This window comes from Ovis canadensis, chromosome 20 (genome assembly GCF_042477335.2).
Source record: "Ovis canadensis isolate MfBH-ARS-UI-01 breed Bighorn chromosome 20, ARS-UI_OviCan_v2, whole genome shotgun sequence".
NCBI classification, from domain to species: Eukaryota; Metazoa; Chordata; class Mammalia; order Artiodactyla; family Bovidae; genus Ovis; species Ovis canadensis.
Genome location: NC_091264.1, coordinates 46,727,930 through 46,743,470, shown reverse-complemented (window position 1 = coordinate 46,743,470; position 15,541 = coordinate 46,727,930). Strand labels below are relative to the sequence as shown.

General features: G+C 38.6%; 1 protein-coding gene across 3 annotated transcripts in view; it reads left to right on the top strand.

Moving 5' to 3' along the window:
• The window catches only part of CARMIL1 (capping protein regulator and myosin 1 linker 1), a 306,445-nt gene that overhangs the window by 133,513 nt on the left and 157,391 nt on the right, over positions 1 to 15,541 (top strand). For all 3 annotated transcript variants that reach the window (XM_069563603.1, XM_069563602.1, XM_069563601.1), the window contains exons 4-5: positions 2,408 to 2,467; positions 11,007 to 11,128. In XM_069563603.1, coding sequence (XP_069419704.1) covers positions 2,408 to 2,467; positions 11,007 to 11,128 — 182 coding nt within the window. The remainder of the gene's footprint in view (positions 1 to 2,407; positions 2,468 to 11,006; positions 11,129 to 15,541) is intronic.

The following is a 15,541-nucleotide window of genomic DNA, read 5'->3' as shown; positions in this document are numbered from 1 at the left end:
GAACCTTCGGTGAGATTAGAGAGAATGCCTTGGACCTGGTTATGACATCAGTCAGTGTCTCAGGGATTCCCCTCCTCAGCATTCATTGATCGTTAAGATCAATAACCTTTGATTGTTATGATCAATAACAGACTCAGCCTGTCCTCCCTTCCTCATTCCCAAAACTGCAGAGTCTGCTTCCCATTTCAGCCTTGCCCTCCTTCTCTGAATCCTTCTGTGCCTTTGCAGATTCTTTTTCTTCTGCCTGGATTTCCCTTTTCCGTTTTTCTTTGTTGGACACACTTGAAGTCATTCTTCAGGGCCTAGCTGGAATGTCTCAGTGCTTTCCTGGCTCCCTGGCACTTGGTTTATTCCAGGGACAGCCCTGAGGGGCAGGAGAAGCATCTTAACTGACCTCCAGCTGACCTCTCTCAGCCAGACTGACCACAGCTGCCCATGCCAGCCCCGGTGATGCTGACCGCTGCCAGCTGCATCTTCGTAGCTGCTAGGTTGTAAGAGTGCAGGTCCTCCCAGACACCTGTTCCCACCAGTTGAATGAATGCCCACTAAGAGTCAGTGGTTTGTTTCCAAACCTTTTCACAGTAGTTATAATTACAGTTTTAAATTAAAAATATATATATTTCACATATCAATGAAATAGGCTGTAAAAAGAGAGAGCATCTATGAATTATTGAATGTTGATCAAATTATTCACTTAAAATATTACTGTTGTTTTAAGGACCAGGCATCTGTTAAAGGCCAGGGGCATGGGGAATATTGGCAACCCACTCCAGTACTCTTGCCTAGAAAATTCCAGGGATGGAGGAGTCTGGTGGGCTACAGTCCATGGGGTCACAAAGAGTCGGACACAACTGAGCGACTTCACGACATGGGGAATATAATAACCTAGAGAACTTATACCCTCGTATTGCTTTCCCAATGTCTTCAAGTTCTCACTCCATTTTAAAGAGCTTGCATTGAAGGTTGGTGCTCTGCAGTTCTGAGTGTGGCCCACAGAGGAAATGCCTTTGAAGGGCCAGCCCAAGGGGCTTGATTCAAAGAAGAAACTTTGGCACTATGTCCAAGGCTGGCAAATAAAAATATGCTTATAAGATTTAATTTGAAATAAATGGGAAGGTAGAGATACACTTTATTTAGAAACAAATTCCTGCTTTAAATGAGTTTTCAAACCTCACCAAGTACTGATCTTGATAAGGATAGGGAAGAAGACATCCACTCTAATTGAATGTTTAAGAGGTGCCTTCAAGACTGCATTTAATTCTGGGAGGATGAGATAAATGTGTCGTTTCTCTTGCCCATCTTGGCACATAGTAGGCCTTCTGTAACTATCTGTTGGTTCAGTGATGTGAATGATGAAGCAATGAATTTATCTTTCTACCTCCAGCCCTCATCTTCATACTTCAAAGCATTTAACTGGAGATTCAGGGGTCCTCTGTTCTAAAATTGATTCTACCAAATGTATAAAGGTACAGCATAGCACCAGCAGGCAGAGCTATGGGTCCTATGGGTTTGGTTCTAGGTGGGTTCTTTCCCCATTACTTTTCCAGTTTTAAAGCAAGAGAGTGAAAGAAACTGATCCAGCTCAGTTCTGCCCATTGTCTTTAGTCCTCGGTGCTGTGACTGTTTGCTGTACTCAGATGAAACACTGAAAAACTGGGAGAAAGATTAGTGGCAGTTTTCCAGGAAAAATAGGCAAAGAGTGAGAGACTGGAGATATTTTGGAGAAAAAGAAATGCTGATTATAGGAGAAGCGAGAAAGGAGCATGTGTTATTAAAATAGAAAGGAAATAAATAATAATTTATGCATATACAGGGACAGAAGACTTTTATTTATTAATAACTGTGTTTCATTGGAGCACAGATGAAAATTCCTAAATACTGTGTTTTCCTAAATCCATTTGAAATAGGCACTTTAATGAAAGACAGTGGAAAGAATGATGACTCCAGTAAGTGGCCAGAATGTAACCCAAAGGGGTAAGGGTTTAGAAAGAAGGGAAAACCAACAGTGTCTTTATCCTGATCTGATTTGCTGTAGCAACATCTTGAAATAAGAGGAAAAAAGTCTATTTGGATCGCTCCCTTCATAGAGTCATTCCTCAGTAAATAAATAATGGAGTAGAAGTACAGAAACTTTCCATGGGGTTTGTCCTTGGATGAAATTTTAAAAAGTCAGACTTGGCATTTCCTTTTGGCCCTTTAGGAAAGTTACTAATGGTTTTTTTGAAATATGATAGGTCAAAGGTCATGTCATATTGAATGAATGGAGATATTAAACCAGCCTACCTTCAGAAGATGCCCAATATTTTGTTGCACTTGGACTATTTCTAATTGTAGCATTTTTACTTTGAATTATAGGTTTTAACACCCTTATTACAGGTCTGTCTTTCCTCCCCCTCCCTCAATGCAGCTCGAGGTAACCTTCAGCTACTTGGAGATTCACGGTGTCATCTGCAGCAAGCCAGCTCAGGTGGGTATGAGCAACCTGTTTGTCATTATTCCAAGGTCAGAACCTTTCTAGAGTTTCTGAAACTAGATAATACCTTCTGTTTGGTTTACTAATGAAAGTTTCTTGAGATAATGTGGAAAAACAAGATAAGGGAAAATGGAGTTTTTGAATGAGAGGCTCAACAGGGGCTGGGTGGACAGGGGTCAGGAGTTCATGATAAAGGAAGCAGTTTGTTCTCCTAACTTAGTATGGAAAGACCTAATGAGCTCTTATATTCCCTGGCAATGTAGATGTGAGAGTACTGTTCCTTAGAAATGTTGTACAAGTTTTAGCACTAAAATTTTATAGCTATTCTACAATACTATGTAAGATCTTTCTGGGAGTAGAGTGATTAAGAGAATTTTTTGATATTAATAAAATATAGATTTTAAAGGACAGCTTTATTGAACTGTAACATGCAGTCAACTAAAGTGTGCAGCTTGATAAGCTGTGGCATGTGGAACCATGAAACAGTTACCACAATCAAGATACTGAACATATTTATCACTCCCATGCATCACTCTCACGCATCTTAGTAAACATTTCCCCTTGCCCCTCCTCATCTGTAATCACCTACAGGCATCTGCTCTCAGCCACTAATTTCTGAAATTTTATGAGTAGAATCATAGTGTGTGTGCCTCCTTTTAGCCAGTGTATTTATTTGGAGAATGATTAATTTTATTGCATATCTCGATAGTTCATTCCTTTTTATTGCTGAATAGTGTTCCATTGTATGACTATATCACAGTTTATCCAGTGATGGACATTTGGGTTGTTTCTAGCTTTTGGCTGACAAGCAAAGGTGCATCGGGCATTTATTTACAAATCATTGATTGGACATTGGCTTTTAGTCCATGTGGGTAAATATCTAGGAGTGGAATGGCTGAATTGTATGGTAGGTGTCTGTTATCTTTTTTATGATGCTGCTAAACTGTTTTCCAAAGTGATTGTACCATTTTATATCACCACCAGCATTGTAAGAGTTCTAGTTGCTTCACATCCTCCGCAATACTAGTATGATCAGTGCTTTAAATGTTAGCCATTTTAATAAATTTGTAGTTTTTTAATTTGTATTTTCCTAGTGACTAACGATATTGAGCATCTTATCTGTTTATTTGCTGTCATGTATCTTTGTTCAAGTGTTGGTTCAAATCTTTTGCCATTTTAAAAATTAAGTTCTTGTTCTTTCTTTTACTAGCTCTTTGTATAGTTTGAATACAAATCCTTTATTAAACATGATCTGTACATATTTTTTCTTGGTCTGTGGCTTGTTTTTTCATTCTTTACAGTGCTTTCTAAAGAGTGGAATTTTAAAATTTTGATGAAGTTCAGTTTGTCTGTTTTCTTTCATGGATCATGCTGACATCATATTGAATAAATTTTTGATTAACTTAAAGTCACAGATGGTCTATATCTTCTTAGGTGTTTTATAGCTCTAAGTTATACATTTAGGTCTATGATCCATTTTGAAGTATTAATAATTTCCTTATATGTGAATCAATTTTTTAATGTATGTATTTCTACTTGTTTCAGTAATGTCTGTTTGAAACTGTCATTTCCACACTGAACTTTCACTTTTGTTGAAGATCAATTGTACGCATAAATGTTGGTCTTTTTCTGGTCTCCTTGGTCCTCTTAATCCTGTCCCTCAAGTCTATTTGTCCTTATGTTGATCTTGCATTGTCTTGATTACTGTGGCTGTTATAGCAAGAATTGAAATCAGATAGTGTTAGTCCTCCAATTTTGTTCTTCTTTTTCAAAATTGTTTTGTTCTTTGCATTCCATATGAATTTTAGCCTCAGCTCAGTTTCTACAAAAAGGCCTGCTAAGATTTTGATTGGGATTATATTGTATCTATAAATCAGTTTGGAGAGAACTGATGTCTTAATAAAATGGAATCTCTGATCCAAGAAAATTATTTCTCCATGTTGTCAGGTCTTTTAAAATGTATCTTGGTAGTATTTTGTTGTAGCTTTCAGTATACGAGTCTTATATACCTTTGTCAAATTTACTGATATAAAGTTGTTCATAGTATCCACTTGTTAGCGTTTAATTATCTGTAGATTATCTTTCATGATGTTGATGGTTTGGTTCTTCTCTCTTTTCTTTTCCATATCAATCTGGTTAGAGGTTTATCTATTCTTTTGGCCTTCTCAAGGAACTTGCTTTTGGTTGTATTCACTTTTCTCTATTGACTTCACTGATTGTTTTATATTCCATTGATTCTTACTCTGATGTTTTTATTTCCTTCTATTTAATAAAAAAAAAAAACTCTAAAGAAAATATGTGTGTGTGTAGTTTGTTGATAACGTTCCTAAAAGAAATTGTCGAAATTGTCACTTTATGTTGACTGAGATTGCATACAAATCCTTGGAACATTTCCATAGTTCATCTTAAAGCAATGTTTTATCCTATCTGTTTGTCATTCTCCAGGAACTGGAGTTTGGAAGGAAAATTATAGCTCCATATGTTTGCCCAAATGGGCAAACATATGCAGGAGTGATCACTCATGAATGATGACATAACCAGGGCCTTCCTGATGGTCTTAATTCAGGAATGTTTATGTTTATGATTTTGGGGTTGTGATGCGAACAGAAGGGTGGTATTGAAATGTCAATGCCAAGGTTATATTCAGAATATGATTAGACTGTGCTATTTAATTATGAGAAAGGAAGCTGATACAGCAAGACCAATTTTTGCATGTGGCTGCTGAAACTGATCACAATTACGGTGCTGTGCCTTCAAAATGTCCAGCATTCAGAGGAATGAGGGTTATGGCAATCTGCCTCAGTCCCACGGAGCTGTTCTGTCACTGTAAGTACCACAACAGCAGCTCTGCAACGTCACTTCGGTCTGACTTTATGCATGGTGTGGACCTTGAAAATCAAATCACTATATAGTGAAACAGTGGGACTGTTCTCACAAAGGAGCTAGCAATCCAGACACTGGCAATATGAGTCACTTAGTGGGATTCAAAATTTGACGTTTTAAAATTGCCTGTGGTGCTTTTTAAAAATACTGATGCCTCAGCTATTGGGTGTAAGACAGGCTACGAGGATGTGTTGTACAGCACAGGGAATATAGCCCATATTTTCCAGTAACTATAAGTGGAGAGTAACCTTAAAAATTTGTATAAAAAATGAAAAAGATGTACCTCCAGCAGCCCTACTCCCTCCTCTGCCACATACACACACTCTCGCACGTATTCACTCACGACAGTTAGGATTCCATATGTCTGAGGTGGGCATTTGGTTCTGTTGTGTCCCACAGGTTGAGAACGAACAACCTGTGTTACCTCAGGACCGTTGATGTTGCTGGATTTTTTTTTTTTTTTCCTGATGTGAAATCATAAGAATGATGGCATCTGCCTGACTAGCCTTGAACAGAACATTTTTTTTAGTGTTTTCTGGGATTTATTAACTTTCTGTCTCTGCAATTTTGTCATTTAATTATAGTAAATTCTGATAAGATGCAAGGAGACATATACATTTCATGGTATATTAGTGAGCATGAGTGAATTTGGTGCTGTTTGGGAAATGTGACTTTTACTATTCTGTTCCTCCTCCTTGTGAAAATGTGGGAGAGCGTCATCTTATTTTAAAGTCTCGTTGCCATAACACTTTCTGGTGTTCAAGTTTTCTTGCTGTCATGGTTGTAAATAGAGATCAGTGGTTGTATAGTTTTATAGTTATAGGATTTTTGGACCATTTTTTATACAACTGAAGGAGATCAACCCTGGGATTTCTTTGGAGGGAATGATGCTGAAGCTGAAACTCCAGTACTTTGGCCACCTCATGTGAAGAGTTGACTCATTGGAAAAGACTCGGATGCTGGGAGGGACTGGGGGCAGTAGGAGAAAGGGACGACCGAGGATGAGATGGCTGGATGGCATCACTGACTCGATGGACATGAGTCTGAGTGAACTCCGGGAGATGGTGATGGACAGGGAGGCCTGGTGTGCTGCAACTCATGGGGTCGCAAAGAGTCGGACACAACTGAGCAACTGAACTGAACTGAAATAGCTGCTAAATCTTTTTCCTTTTTTTTTTTTCATTATAAGGTTGTTTGCTGTGTCACAGAATGATTTTGATAAACTACCTATCGCTATTTCCGTTGCGAGAAAAACCCTTCACAGATCTGTTGGCTGGGCTTTAGTAAGAACATTTTTCTTAAAGATTACTCAGGTGGTTCTAAGCAAGAGGCAGAGTGGGGTTAGAAACTTGCATCTTAAATATTAATAGGATACTAGTGTTTATAGTGCTGACTATTATTTTAAATGTATATTGGACTCAGGGAATATATTCTGCTAGGTGTCTAAGCAATACTTGTTTCAAATGTTCTGTTTTAGCCTCAACTGAAGTAGGTGGGCAAGGGATATTTGAGAGGGAATTCATTTTTCTGATGAAATGATTTACTGTGTTGGTCTGACCTCTATCACTTTGTTATCTTTACATTATGCAAAGGTGGTGACATATTATGCAAGGCTGGATGAATTCTTTTATGTGAGGTTGAATCCGAAGGCCTCAATTCTTCCCGCCTGTCACCTTTTTTTTTTCCTTCCCTGTCATTCTATTCAATCTTGTACAATTAAGGATGATTAGGTGTTAAGATTAAGTGGAATTAGAATAAGCTAGTTACTAATTATGATGCCCAAACTGTGAACTGAAGAGATGCACTAGATGTGATGAAAGAAGTAGTACGTTATAGTGAAAAATATAATTACCTGTTGTGGGAAGGTTGGGGATGGGGTGTGGAACATAGACAAGGGGGTTGTATCACAAAGTATCTGGCTTTTTAAAACATGCGCATGCCCAGATAGGTGTGTATGAAACATCAGCAGCATTAGCCTTACTCAAGACATATCACTGAAGTGTCATGTCCGTAACTACCGCCATGTACAAGAATGCTTGCTGCCTTTTTTGGGATAAATATCTCTTGGACCAACTGCTACAAGACCAATGAAGTCTTTGTCTAGAGAATTTCAAAGGCAGTGCTGTAGTGAAAATTGGGGTTAAAAAAAATGTTTTCTATTCAGGGAGCCAACTAACAATTACAAAGTTGGTATGTATTAAATACTTGTTAACAGATTCCTCTAAGGGTACTTATGAAAAAGTAACATTTAAGGACTTAAATTACTTAAGTCTTTTTGATTTCATTTTGACAAATAAATTGGGTTGCTTTTTCTTTTAATATAAGCACTTTGAAATACAGATTATTTTTAAAAAATTCAGCTGATTTTTTTGTTTTTGTTCAGTTGCTAAGTCGTGTCCAAATCTTAGCAACCCCATGGACTGTAGCCTGCCAGGCTCCTCTGTCCATGGGGTTTTCCAGGTCAGAAATACTGGAGTGGATTTTCATTTCCTTTTCCAGGGGATCTTCCTCAACCAGAGATCATTCTTTACCACTCAGCCACCGGGAAGCTAATTTTAGGACACTCTAAATTGCATGGACAGAGGAGCCTGGTGGGCTACAGTCCATGGGGTTGTAGAGTTGGATAGGACGGAGCTGCACATACAGCCACACACACACAGAGCGAATCTAAAAGCTTCTTTTAAATCCAGTTATTTAGTTGCATATTAAGGGTGGAGTTTCCCCATCATATTTTTGTACAAATTAAGTAGAGATGGGGAGTAGATATACAAGGATATTTTGATGCAGTGATCATCAAAGGGATTGCATTTTACATTAATATTTTTGAGATCCAAGATAATGCTATCTTTTTTCCTTTAAAAAGAAGTGACTTGAACAACTTTTTATTTGGAATGTGTTTCTAGTCAGTCTAATGTCTCTTTTGTGACCTACCCTTTCTATCAAGTTGTTTTATTCTTATTTGTAAGCCTAGCTATATGAACTCAGTTTAGCATTTTGGTATAAGTTTTGGACATCTCCACCAGATAATTATAGAGCTGAGTCTTCACCTAGCATGACTTTTATTAACCTGTTCCCTCTGTATAATCCTTTCTAAATATCCTCTCTCAGAAAAGTTGAAGCTTTTATAACACTTGATTTTTCTTTTGTTATCAGGGAAAAGATTTTGCCCTTTTACTTAAATATCTCATGATGTCTTGTTTTTAAAACATGTTTTCAAAAAATGGAACTACCATTTTGTCCTCCGGTATTCACCGAAGGAGGTATTCTTACTTACACTAGATGGTAGGAATATAACAGACTTTGTAAGTCAAGGTAAAATTTTGGTAAAAGGAAAAGTCACCCACAAATGTGGATATTCACTCTCCATCATTGAGGGGATCTGTGTGAATCTGCAGTTTGGCCCTTAGAGACACTTACTTCAGTTTCTGGATATTTCTGACAAACTAACCACTCTATCTAGACAGTTCGTTGAGACTTAAAATTAAGAGCATTATTTTAAGAAATTGCTTCTTAAAATCTGGTATTCTATTAGTATATACCAGCACGAGCACAGAAGTATCCTGTTATGCAAAGTTTCAATTTCTGTAGTTTCAGTTACCCATGGTTGACCATGGTTGGAAAAATGGAAAAATCTGGAAATAAACAATTCATAAATCTTAAAAATTTCATGCTGTTCTGAGTAGTCTTACATACATGCTGTTCAAGCATGTATGAAATCTTGCACTGTCCTGCCTTATCCCACCCAGGACTTGAATCATCTCTTCATTCAGTGTTTGTCACACATTAGTCACATGGTAGCCAGCTAGGTTTTCAGACCAGCTGTCACAGTGTTTCAGTGCTTGTGTTAAAGTAATCCTTATTTTATAATGGCCCTGAAGCTTAAGTGTCATAATATTGGCAATTTGGATGTGCCAAAGAGAAGCCACAGAGTGCTCCCTTTAAATGAAAAGGTGAAAGTTCTTGACTTAATAAAGAAAGAAAAAAATTATATGCTGAGGACGCTTAGATCTGTGGTAAGAGCAAATCTTGTGTCTGTGAAATTGTGAGGCAAGAAAAAGAAATTTGTGCTATTTCGCTGTTGCATCTCAAATTGCCAAAGTTATAGCCACAGAGTGTGATGACTACTTAATGAAGATGGAAAAGGCCTTAAAGGAAACCACTGACAAAGCAAAAAAAGAAAGAGAATCCAATGAAGGAGAGAAAATATTTGCAAATGATGTGACTGATAAGAGGTAAATATTCAACATATATAAACAACATACAGCTCAACATAAAAAAAAAAATCTCATTAAAAATTGGGCAGAAGTGAATAGGCATTTTTCCAAAGAGGAAATGCAGATGCGCAAAAGGCAGATAAAACAATGCAAAACATTGCTATCATCAGAAAGACGCAAATCAAAACTACAGTGAGATACCACCTGACACTTGTCAGAAAGATTGTCATCCAAAAGAATACAAATAACAAATTCTGGCGAGGAGATGGAGAAAAGAGAACCATCATACATGGTCGGTGGGAATGTGAATTGGTGCAACCACTGTGGAAAGCAATATGGTGGTTCCTCAAAAAACTAAAAGTAGAACTACCATAGGATCCAGGAATTTCACTTCTAGGTATATATCCTAAAAAACCAAAACAATGATTAGAAGAGATCCATGCACCCCAGTGTTCATAGCAGCATTATTTACAATTGCCAAGGAATGGAAGCGACCTAAGTTTCTTCCAACAGGTGAATGGATAGCAAAGATGTGATATGTATACACATGTGCATATACACACAGAGTATAATACTACTTAGTCATAAAAAAGAATGGGACTTTGCCATCTGCAGCAACGTGGATGAGCTTGGAGGGATCATACTAAGTAAAATTAGACAAATACTGTATGGTATCACTTATGTGTAGAATCTCAAAATTACAGCAAACTAGTAAATATAACAAAAAAGCAGACTCACAGATCTGGAGGAGAAACTAATGGTTACTAGTGGGAAGGAGGAGGCATTGGATATGGGTAGAGGACTAAAAGGGACAAATATTTGGTAGAAAATAAGCTACAAGGATATATTGTGCAGCATAAGAGAATATAGCCAATATTTTATAACTATAAATGGAGTATAAACATTAAAAGTTGTGAATCACTATCTTATGTACTCATACCTTATAATATTATACTGCAACTATGCTTCAATTAAAAAAAAAAGATGGAAAAGGCATTAAATTTGTACTTCAACTATGCTTCAATTTAAAAAAAGATGGAAAAGACTTTAATTTGTACAGTAAGATGTTTTGAGAGACGACATTCATATAACTATTGTTATAGTCTATGCGATTCATGGGGTCACAAAGAGTTGGACAAGACTGAGCGACTGAATTGAACTGAACTGATGGTTATAATTGTTATTAGTTATTGTCAATCTCTTAGGGTGCCTGATTTATAAATTAAGCTCTGTTATGGGCATGTATGTATAGGAAAAAATATAGCATATATATCGGCTTCAGTACTGCCCGCTTTCAGGCTTCCACTGGGGGCCTTGGAATGTTTCCCCAAGGATAAGGGGCGGGGGTGGCTACTGTGTGTAGTTTACACTATTTAAAGTAAATACATTTAGGGACTGGCCTCCTCCTTAAGCAGTGTCCCCCCCGGTCGTTGCAGATGGTTGTGGAAACTGAGAAGTGCAACATCTCCATGAAGATGGCGTCGCCCGAGGACGTGAGCGAGGTGCTGGCGCACATCGGCACCAACCTGCGCAAGATCTTCCCTGGCCTCTCCCCAGTGTGAGTTCTCCCGGGGACCCGGCCCTCCCTCAGAGTGCACACAGCCTTCCTCTTGCCCTTCATCGGGTTCCTCTCTCCTGCTCCCTTCATCTTTTAAATGTTACACATCAAAACCCTGGCTCAATACTGTTTCGTGCCTGAGATTGCCTATGTGCTGTTCTTTAAAGAGCTGGAGTGAGGAAGGAGTTTGGTATTCCTTTAACTTCTCCTGCTAAGACTAAAACACACACACACAAAATTTTTTGTTTGTTTATTGGAATGTGATTGCTTTTCAGTGTCGTGTCAGTTGCTGTACAACCAGGTGAATCAGCCACATGTATATATGTCTCCTTGGGTCTCCCTCTAGGTCATCACAGAGCATGCAATCTGAGATTTACCCTAGTATGAATTTTACACACAGCTATTAGCAGACTGTCTGGGGCTGAATGCTTTATAGGGAGGCATCAAGTATTACATTAATGAAGAATTCTATTTTCTTCATTTTCCCTATTTTTTTTTTCTGTTCAGTGAGAGGAAACTTACCAACAAAACTGAAAGTCAAACATAGCCTCTTTCATTTTCCTCCCACTTTTCTGAAATACATGTTAAGGCTAGAAGTAAATTTCACTTGGACATGTCCTCATATTTTTTTCTCAAGCATTTTAAACCAGGATTATGTGCTCGGGTAACAGAGTTTGTACTTAGGGAGTACATGGGTTGTTGGAAAAGGGGAGTTAGATTGACTGAGGTGAAAAGGCAGCTTTCCTACCCAACATGCAGAGGTAGCTTGTCAAAATCAACTCTGAGTATCTTGTGACTTTAATGTTCTGCTTGTACTTGTGAAGTTCCTTAATTGTATGCCACACAGTTGGCCTGGGAAATGTATAATTCTATTGGTGTTGGTTGTTGTGACTAGAGAGATTTGAAGAAGGGGATAAAATCTTTTCATCTATGTTCCCAGTAGTCAATGCTGTCAGGAAGGGAAATAAATCCTTTACATAAATAATATAGAACAGCAAAAGACAATAGGTCCTTGCAAAAGAAAATGACCCGCTCATAATAAGTTGGAGAATATGAAACTATACTTGAAATGCTTAAGCCTCGTTTGAGTTATTTGTCCATCAAATGTATCACCTGAGCTCATCATGGGAACTTTTGGGTCCTCAGCCCTCACCTACTTCCTTGCTCGGGTAGAGGCTGATCATTGAAGGAAAGTCTGAACAGGTATCAGGAACTGGCTGAATCAGGACAAACACAGCCAGGGCCTCAGTTCACGTAATCCATTCTTGAATAATCTAAGGTTAGCTATGTATAAATGAAATGATACCTGCCAAGAACTGAATTTCTGGTTTTACTTAAATCTAATTTTGAAAATAGCATCCATGATCAAAATCAAATATACAGGGCTTCCGTGGTAACTCAGTGGTAAAGAATCCGCCTGCCAACGCGGGAGATGCAGGTTTGATCCCCGATCTGGAAGGACCCCATATGCTGCAGAGCAACTAAGCCGTGCACCACAACAATTGAGCCTGTGCTCTAGAGCCTGGGAACTGTAACCACTAACCCCACATGTCATAACTCCCCGTGCCCTAGAGTCTCTGCCTACAACCAGAGAGTCCACCTAAACGGGAAGCCTGTGCTCCACAACTTGAGAGTAGTTCCTGCCAGGGTCCAGCCTCAGCAGAGTCCAGGGATATCCTCAGGATGGACGACGTTGGCGAATGAATGAATGAAAGACACGGGGTGACCAAGCTTCAGTGAGCGAGGCCCGTCACTTTATTTTCAGAGAGGGCTTTTATACCCTGAGTTGTATACTGAGCAAAATGAAAAATGCAGAGTCAACTCAACATTCCATCAGTATTAACTTTTATCAATACCAGGTTTTTTCCTGCAAGAGTCTTATTTTTTGTACATTATCTTCTGGCCTGGAGGCCTGTTGATATTTTATGACCTCTTTTTGATAAAGGTTGGTCAACCAGAACAATAATTTTCCCTTGAAGTGTTTCTTCTTAAATTCCTAGCCTGCATCACCCTTAAAGTACAGAGTTACATTTTTATGGAGCAAAGATTCAGTGGGTTACAGCAAAGAAAGAACTTATTAACTCAACGTCTAATGTTGCTAATGCTAAGGCTATCACTTGTTTCTTCTACACCCTAACTATATGCACTTCCAGGAACACAATGGATAAGGGATATGGGAACTTGGCAGCAAGCATTGGCTCAACAATGTTGCAAGAGTCTGGATAAACCTGCCAAGTAAGCTAGAATGCTAACAGGGGGTTTGAAATACTCCTTTCATGCCCAGGAGATTTATCAACTAGAGCCCTAGGTTGATTTTTTTCCAGAGAAAGGTGGTCGAGGATAGCCCCCTATTAATGTCAGAAGAGTTGGTGAAAGGCATAAAATAGTAAGACAAGCATCTGGTTTTGGGGCAGATGCTTGAGCAGGTCCAGGGGGTTTCTTGAGTCCTGAAGCTTTGCTCATCAGGTCTCTTCCACATGACCTTGTCATGGATGGGATCTCCTGTGCTGGCTCCCAGCAAGTTCCCACTTGCTGCAGCTAGAGAAAAGCCAGCACTTCAGCCAAGACCCAGCACAGCCAAAATAAATAAATAAAAGTCAAACATATAAAAATAGTATATAAATATCTATAAAATACGACCACTCCCCTTGAGTATAGTCAGAATGCAGGTAGGGAAAAAAATGAAGAAGTTTAATTAAAATTAAGATTTTGCATCAGAATCTCTGCTGTATATATATGTTTCCCTCTTCCCCTTTCCCTCCCTTACATCTCTCTTCTACTTCATTAAATAAGCAAAGTTTAATCTTCACATAAAATGAAGAAAATTTAAATTTAAACATCAAATCACTGTTAGCATTGTTTTGTCAACATTCCATCGTTACTGTGTGATAGTCACTATCATTGGAGGCTTCATCTCTAAGGCAATGATATTGTGAGGAAACTAGGGGAAATATTTGTAGCCTAAGTGTTGTTTAATCCGTTTCACAGAGATGCTTGTAATGGCGTTTCCCTTCAGGAAGTTGTTTTGTGTTATGGCCTGCAGGAACCCTGGCTGTTCCCTAAAACCAAGTTAGGTTTTTTTTTTTTTAAAAAAAAAACATTAAATTAAGTCATTAGAATGAGTTAGAACTAATTTAGAAGATGTTTACTTGAGAACATAGATAAGTGAAAAACAAAAGGAAAGTGAACCATCCTCAGATTTCAGAGAAAGGAAAAGTTCATTTAATTTGGGATATCAAGAAAATAATGTTTGATTTGTGTTGTTTTGATTTGTTTGGGCTTCTCTCGGGGCTCAGACAGTAAAGAATCTGCCTGTAATGCAGGAGACTCGGGTTTCATCCCTGGATCCAGAAGATACTCTAAAGAAGGGAATGGCTACCCACTCTGGAATTCTTGCCTGGAGAATTCCTTGGACAGAGGAATCCTGGCGGGCTACAGTCCATGGGGTCACAAAGAGTCAGATGCAATGAGCAACTAACACTTTCACACTTTTTCCTCTTTGTTTTGAGAGGTTGACTGTTGTTGGCAGTGGCCCCCAGGGAGAGTTCTGTGGGGGAAATGGTAGAGGTTGGAGGCTGGAGGCAGATGCGAGGGCAGGTTCAGTTGCAACTTGGCTTGCCTTAGGAGATCTGAAACCAGCCTCTTGCAGTTAGAATTGGGAGGCTGCAGATACCACTGTGAGACAAAGATAAAGCCACCTGGAGAGGGCCCAAATAAAAGCCTCTGGGATTGGCAGTAGGGAGCTAGTGAGGGCTTTTCAACTTTACAATAAAATGACAGCTACTCTTAAGGGAGAGTCAGTCTTGTAGCACTGCTTTATGAGCCTGGGGGAAGAGAGCCGCAAAATGATACTGAAAGGTGTCAGATTGTCTGAATATTTTTTGGGGGCAAGACTCTAGGCAGATTAATGTACTTCTCCATGCCTCAGTGTCCTCCTCTGTTAAATGGGAGTAATGATACTCATGCAGCTTGGTGAGGATTCAATTAACTTCTGTTGACTGCTTAACAAATGCTCCATAAATCTTCGGTTTATAGCCTGCTATTGTCTTTGCCCAGAAGTACCAGGACGAAAGCCTCCATGTTGAGAAGGAAATGGGTGATGTTTGTAGGGATATTCTTTGATGTTTATGAATTTTTAAATTATATTATGTTTGTGTGTAGGTTGATTGCATTTCTTTAATTTGATTTTTTGTTGTTAAATGTGGCCAATAACACCCTTTTTTAGGTAAGACAACATTAACCTCCTAACATGATTTTCTTCTCAGGCTTTCAGCATATTGGATTATTCTTTCATATAGATGACAATGTGAAAGTTGGCTGGGTATTAGTGTCAGTAAGTTAGGACAGTGCATCTTTACTACCATGATAGAAATGATATTGCAAATCCCTCTTCAACTCAAAAACTGGTTAAGT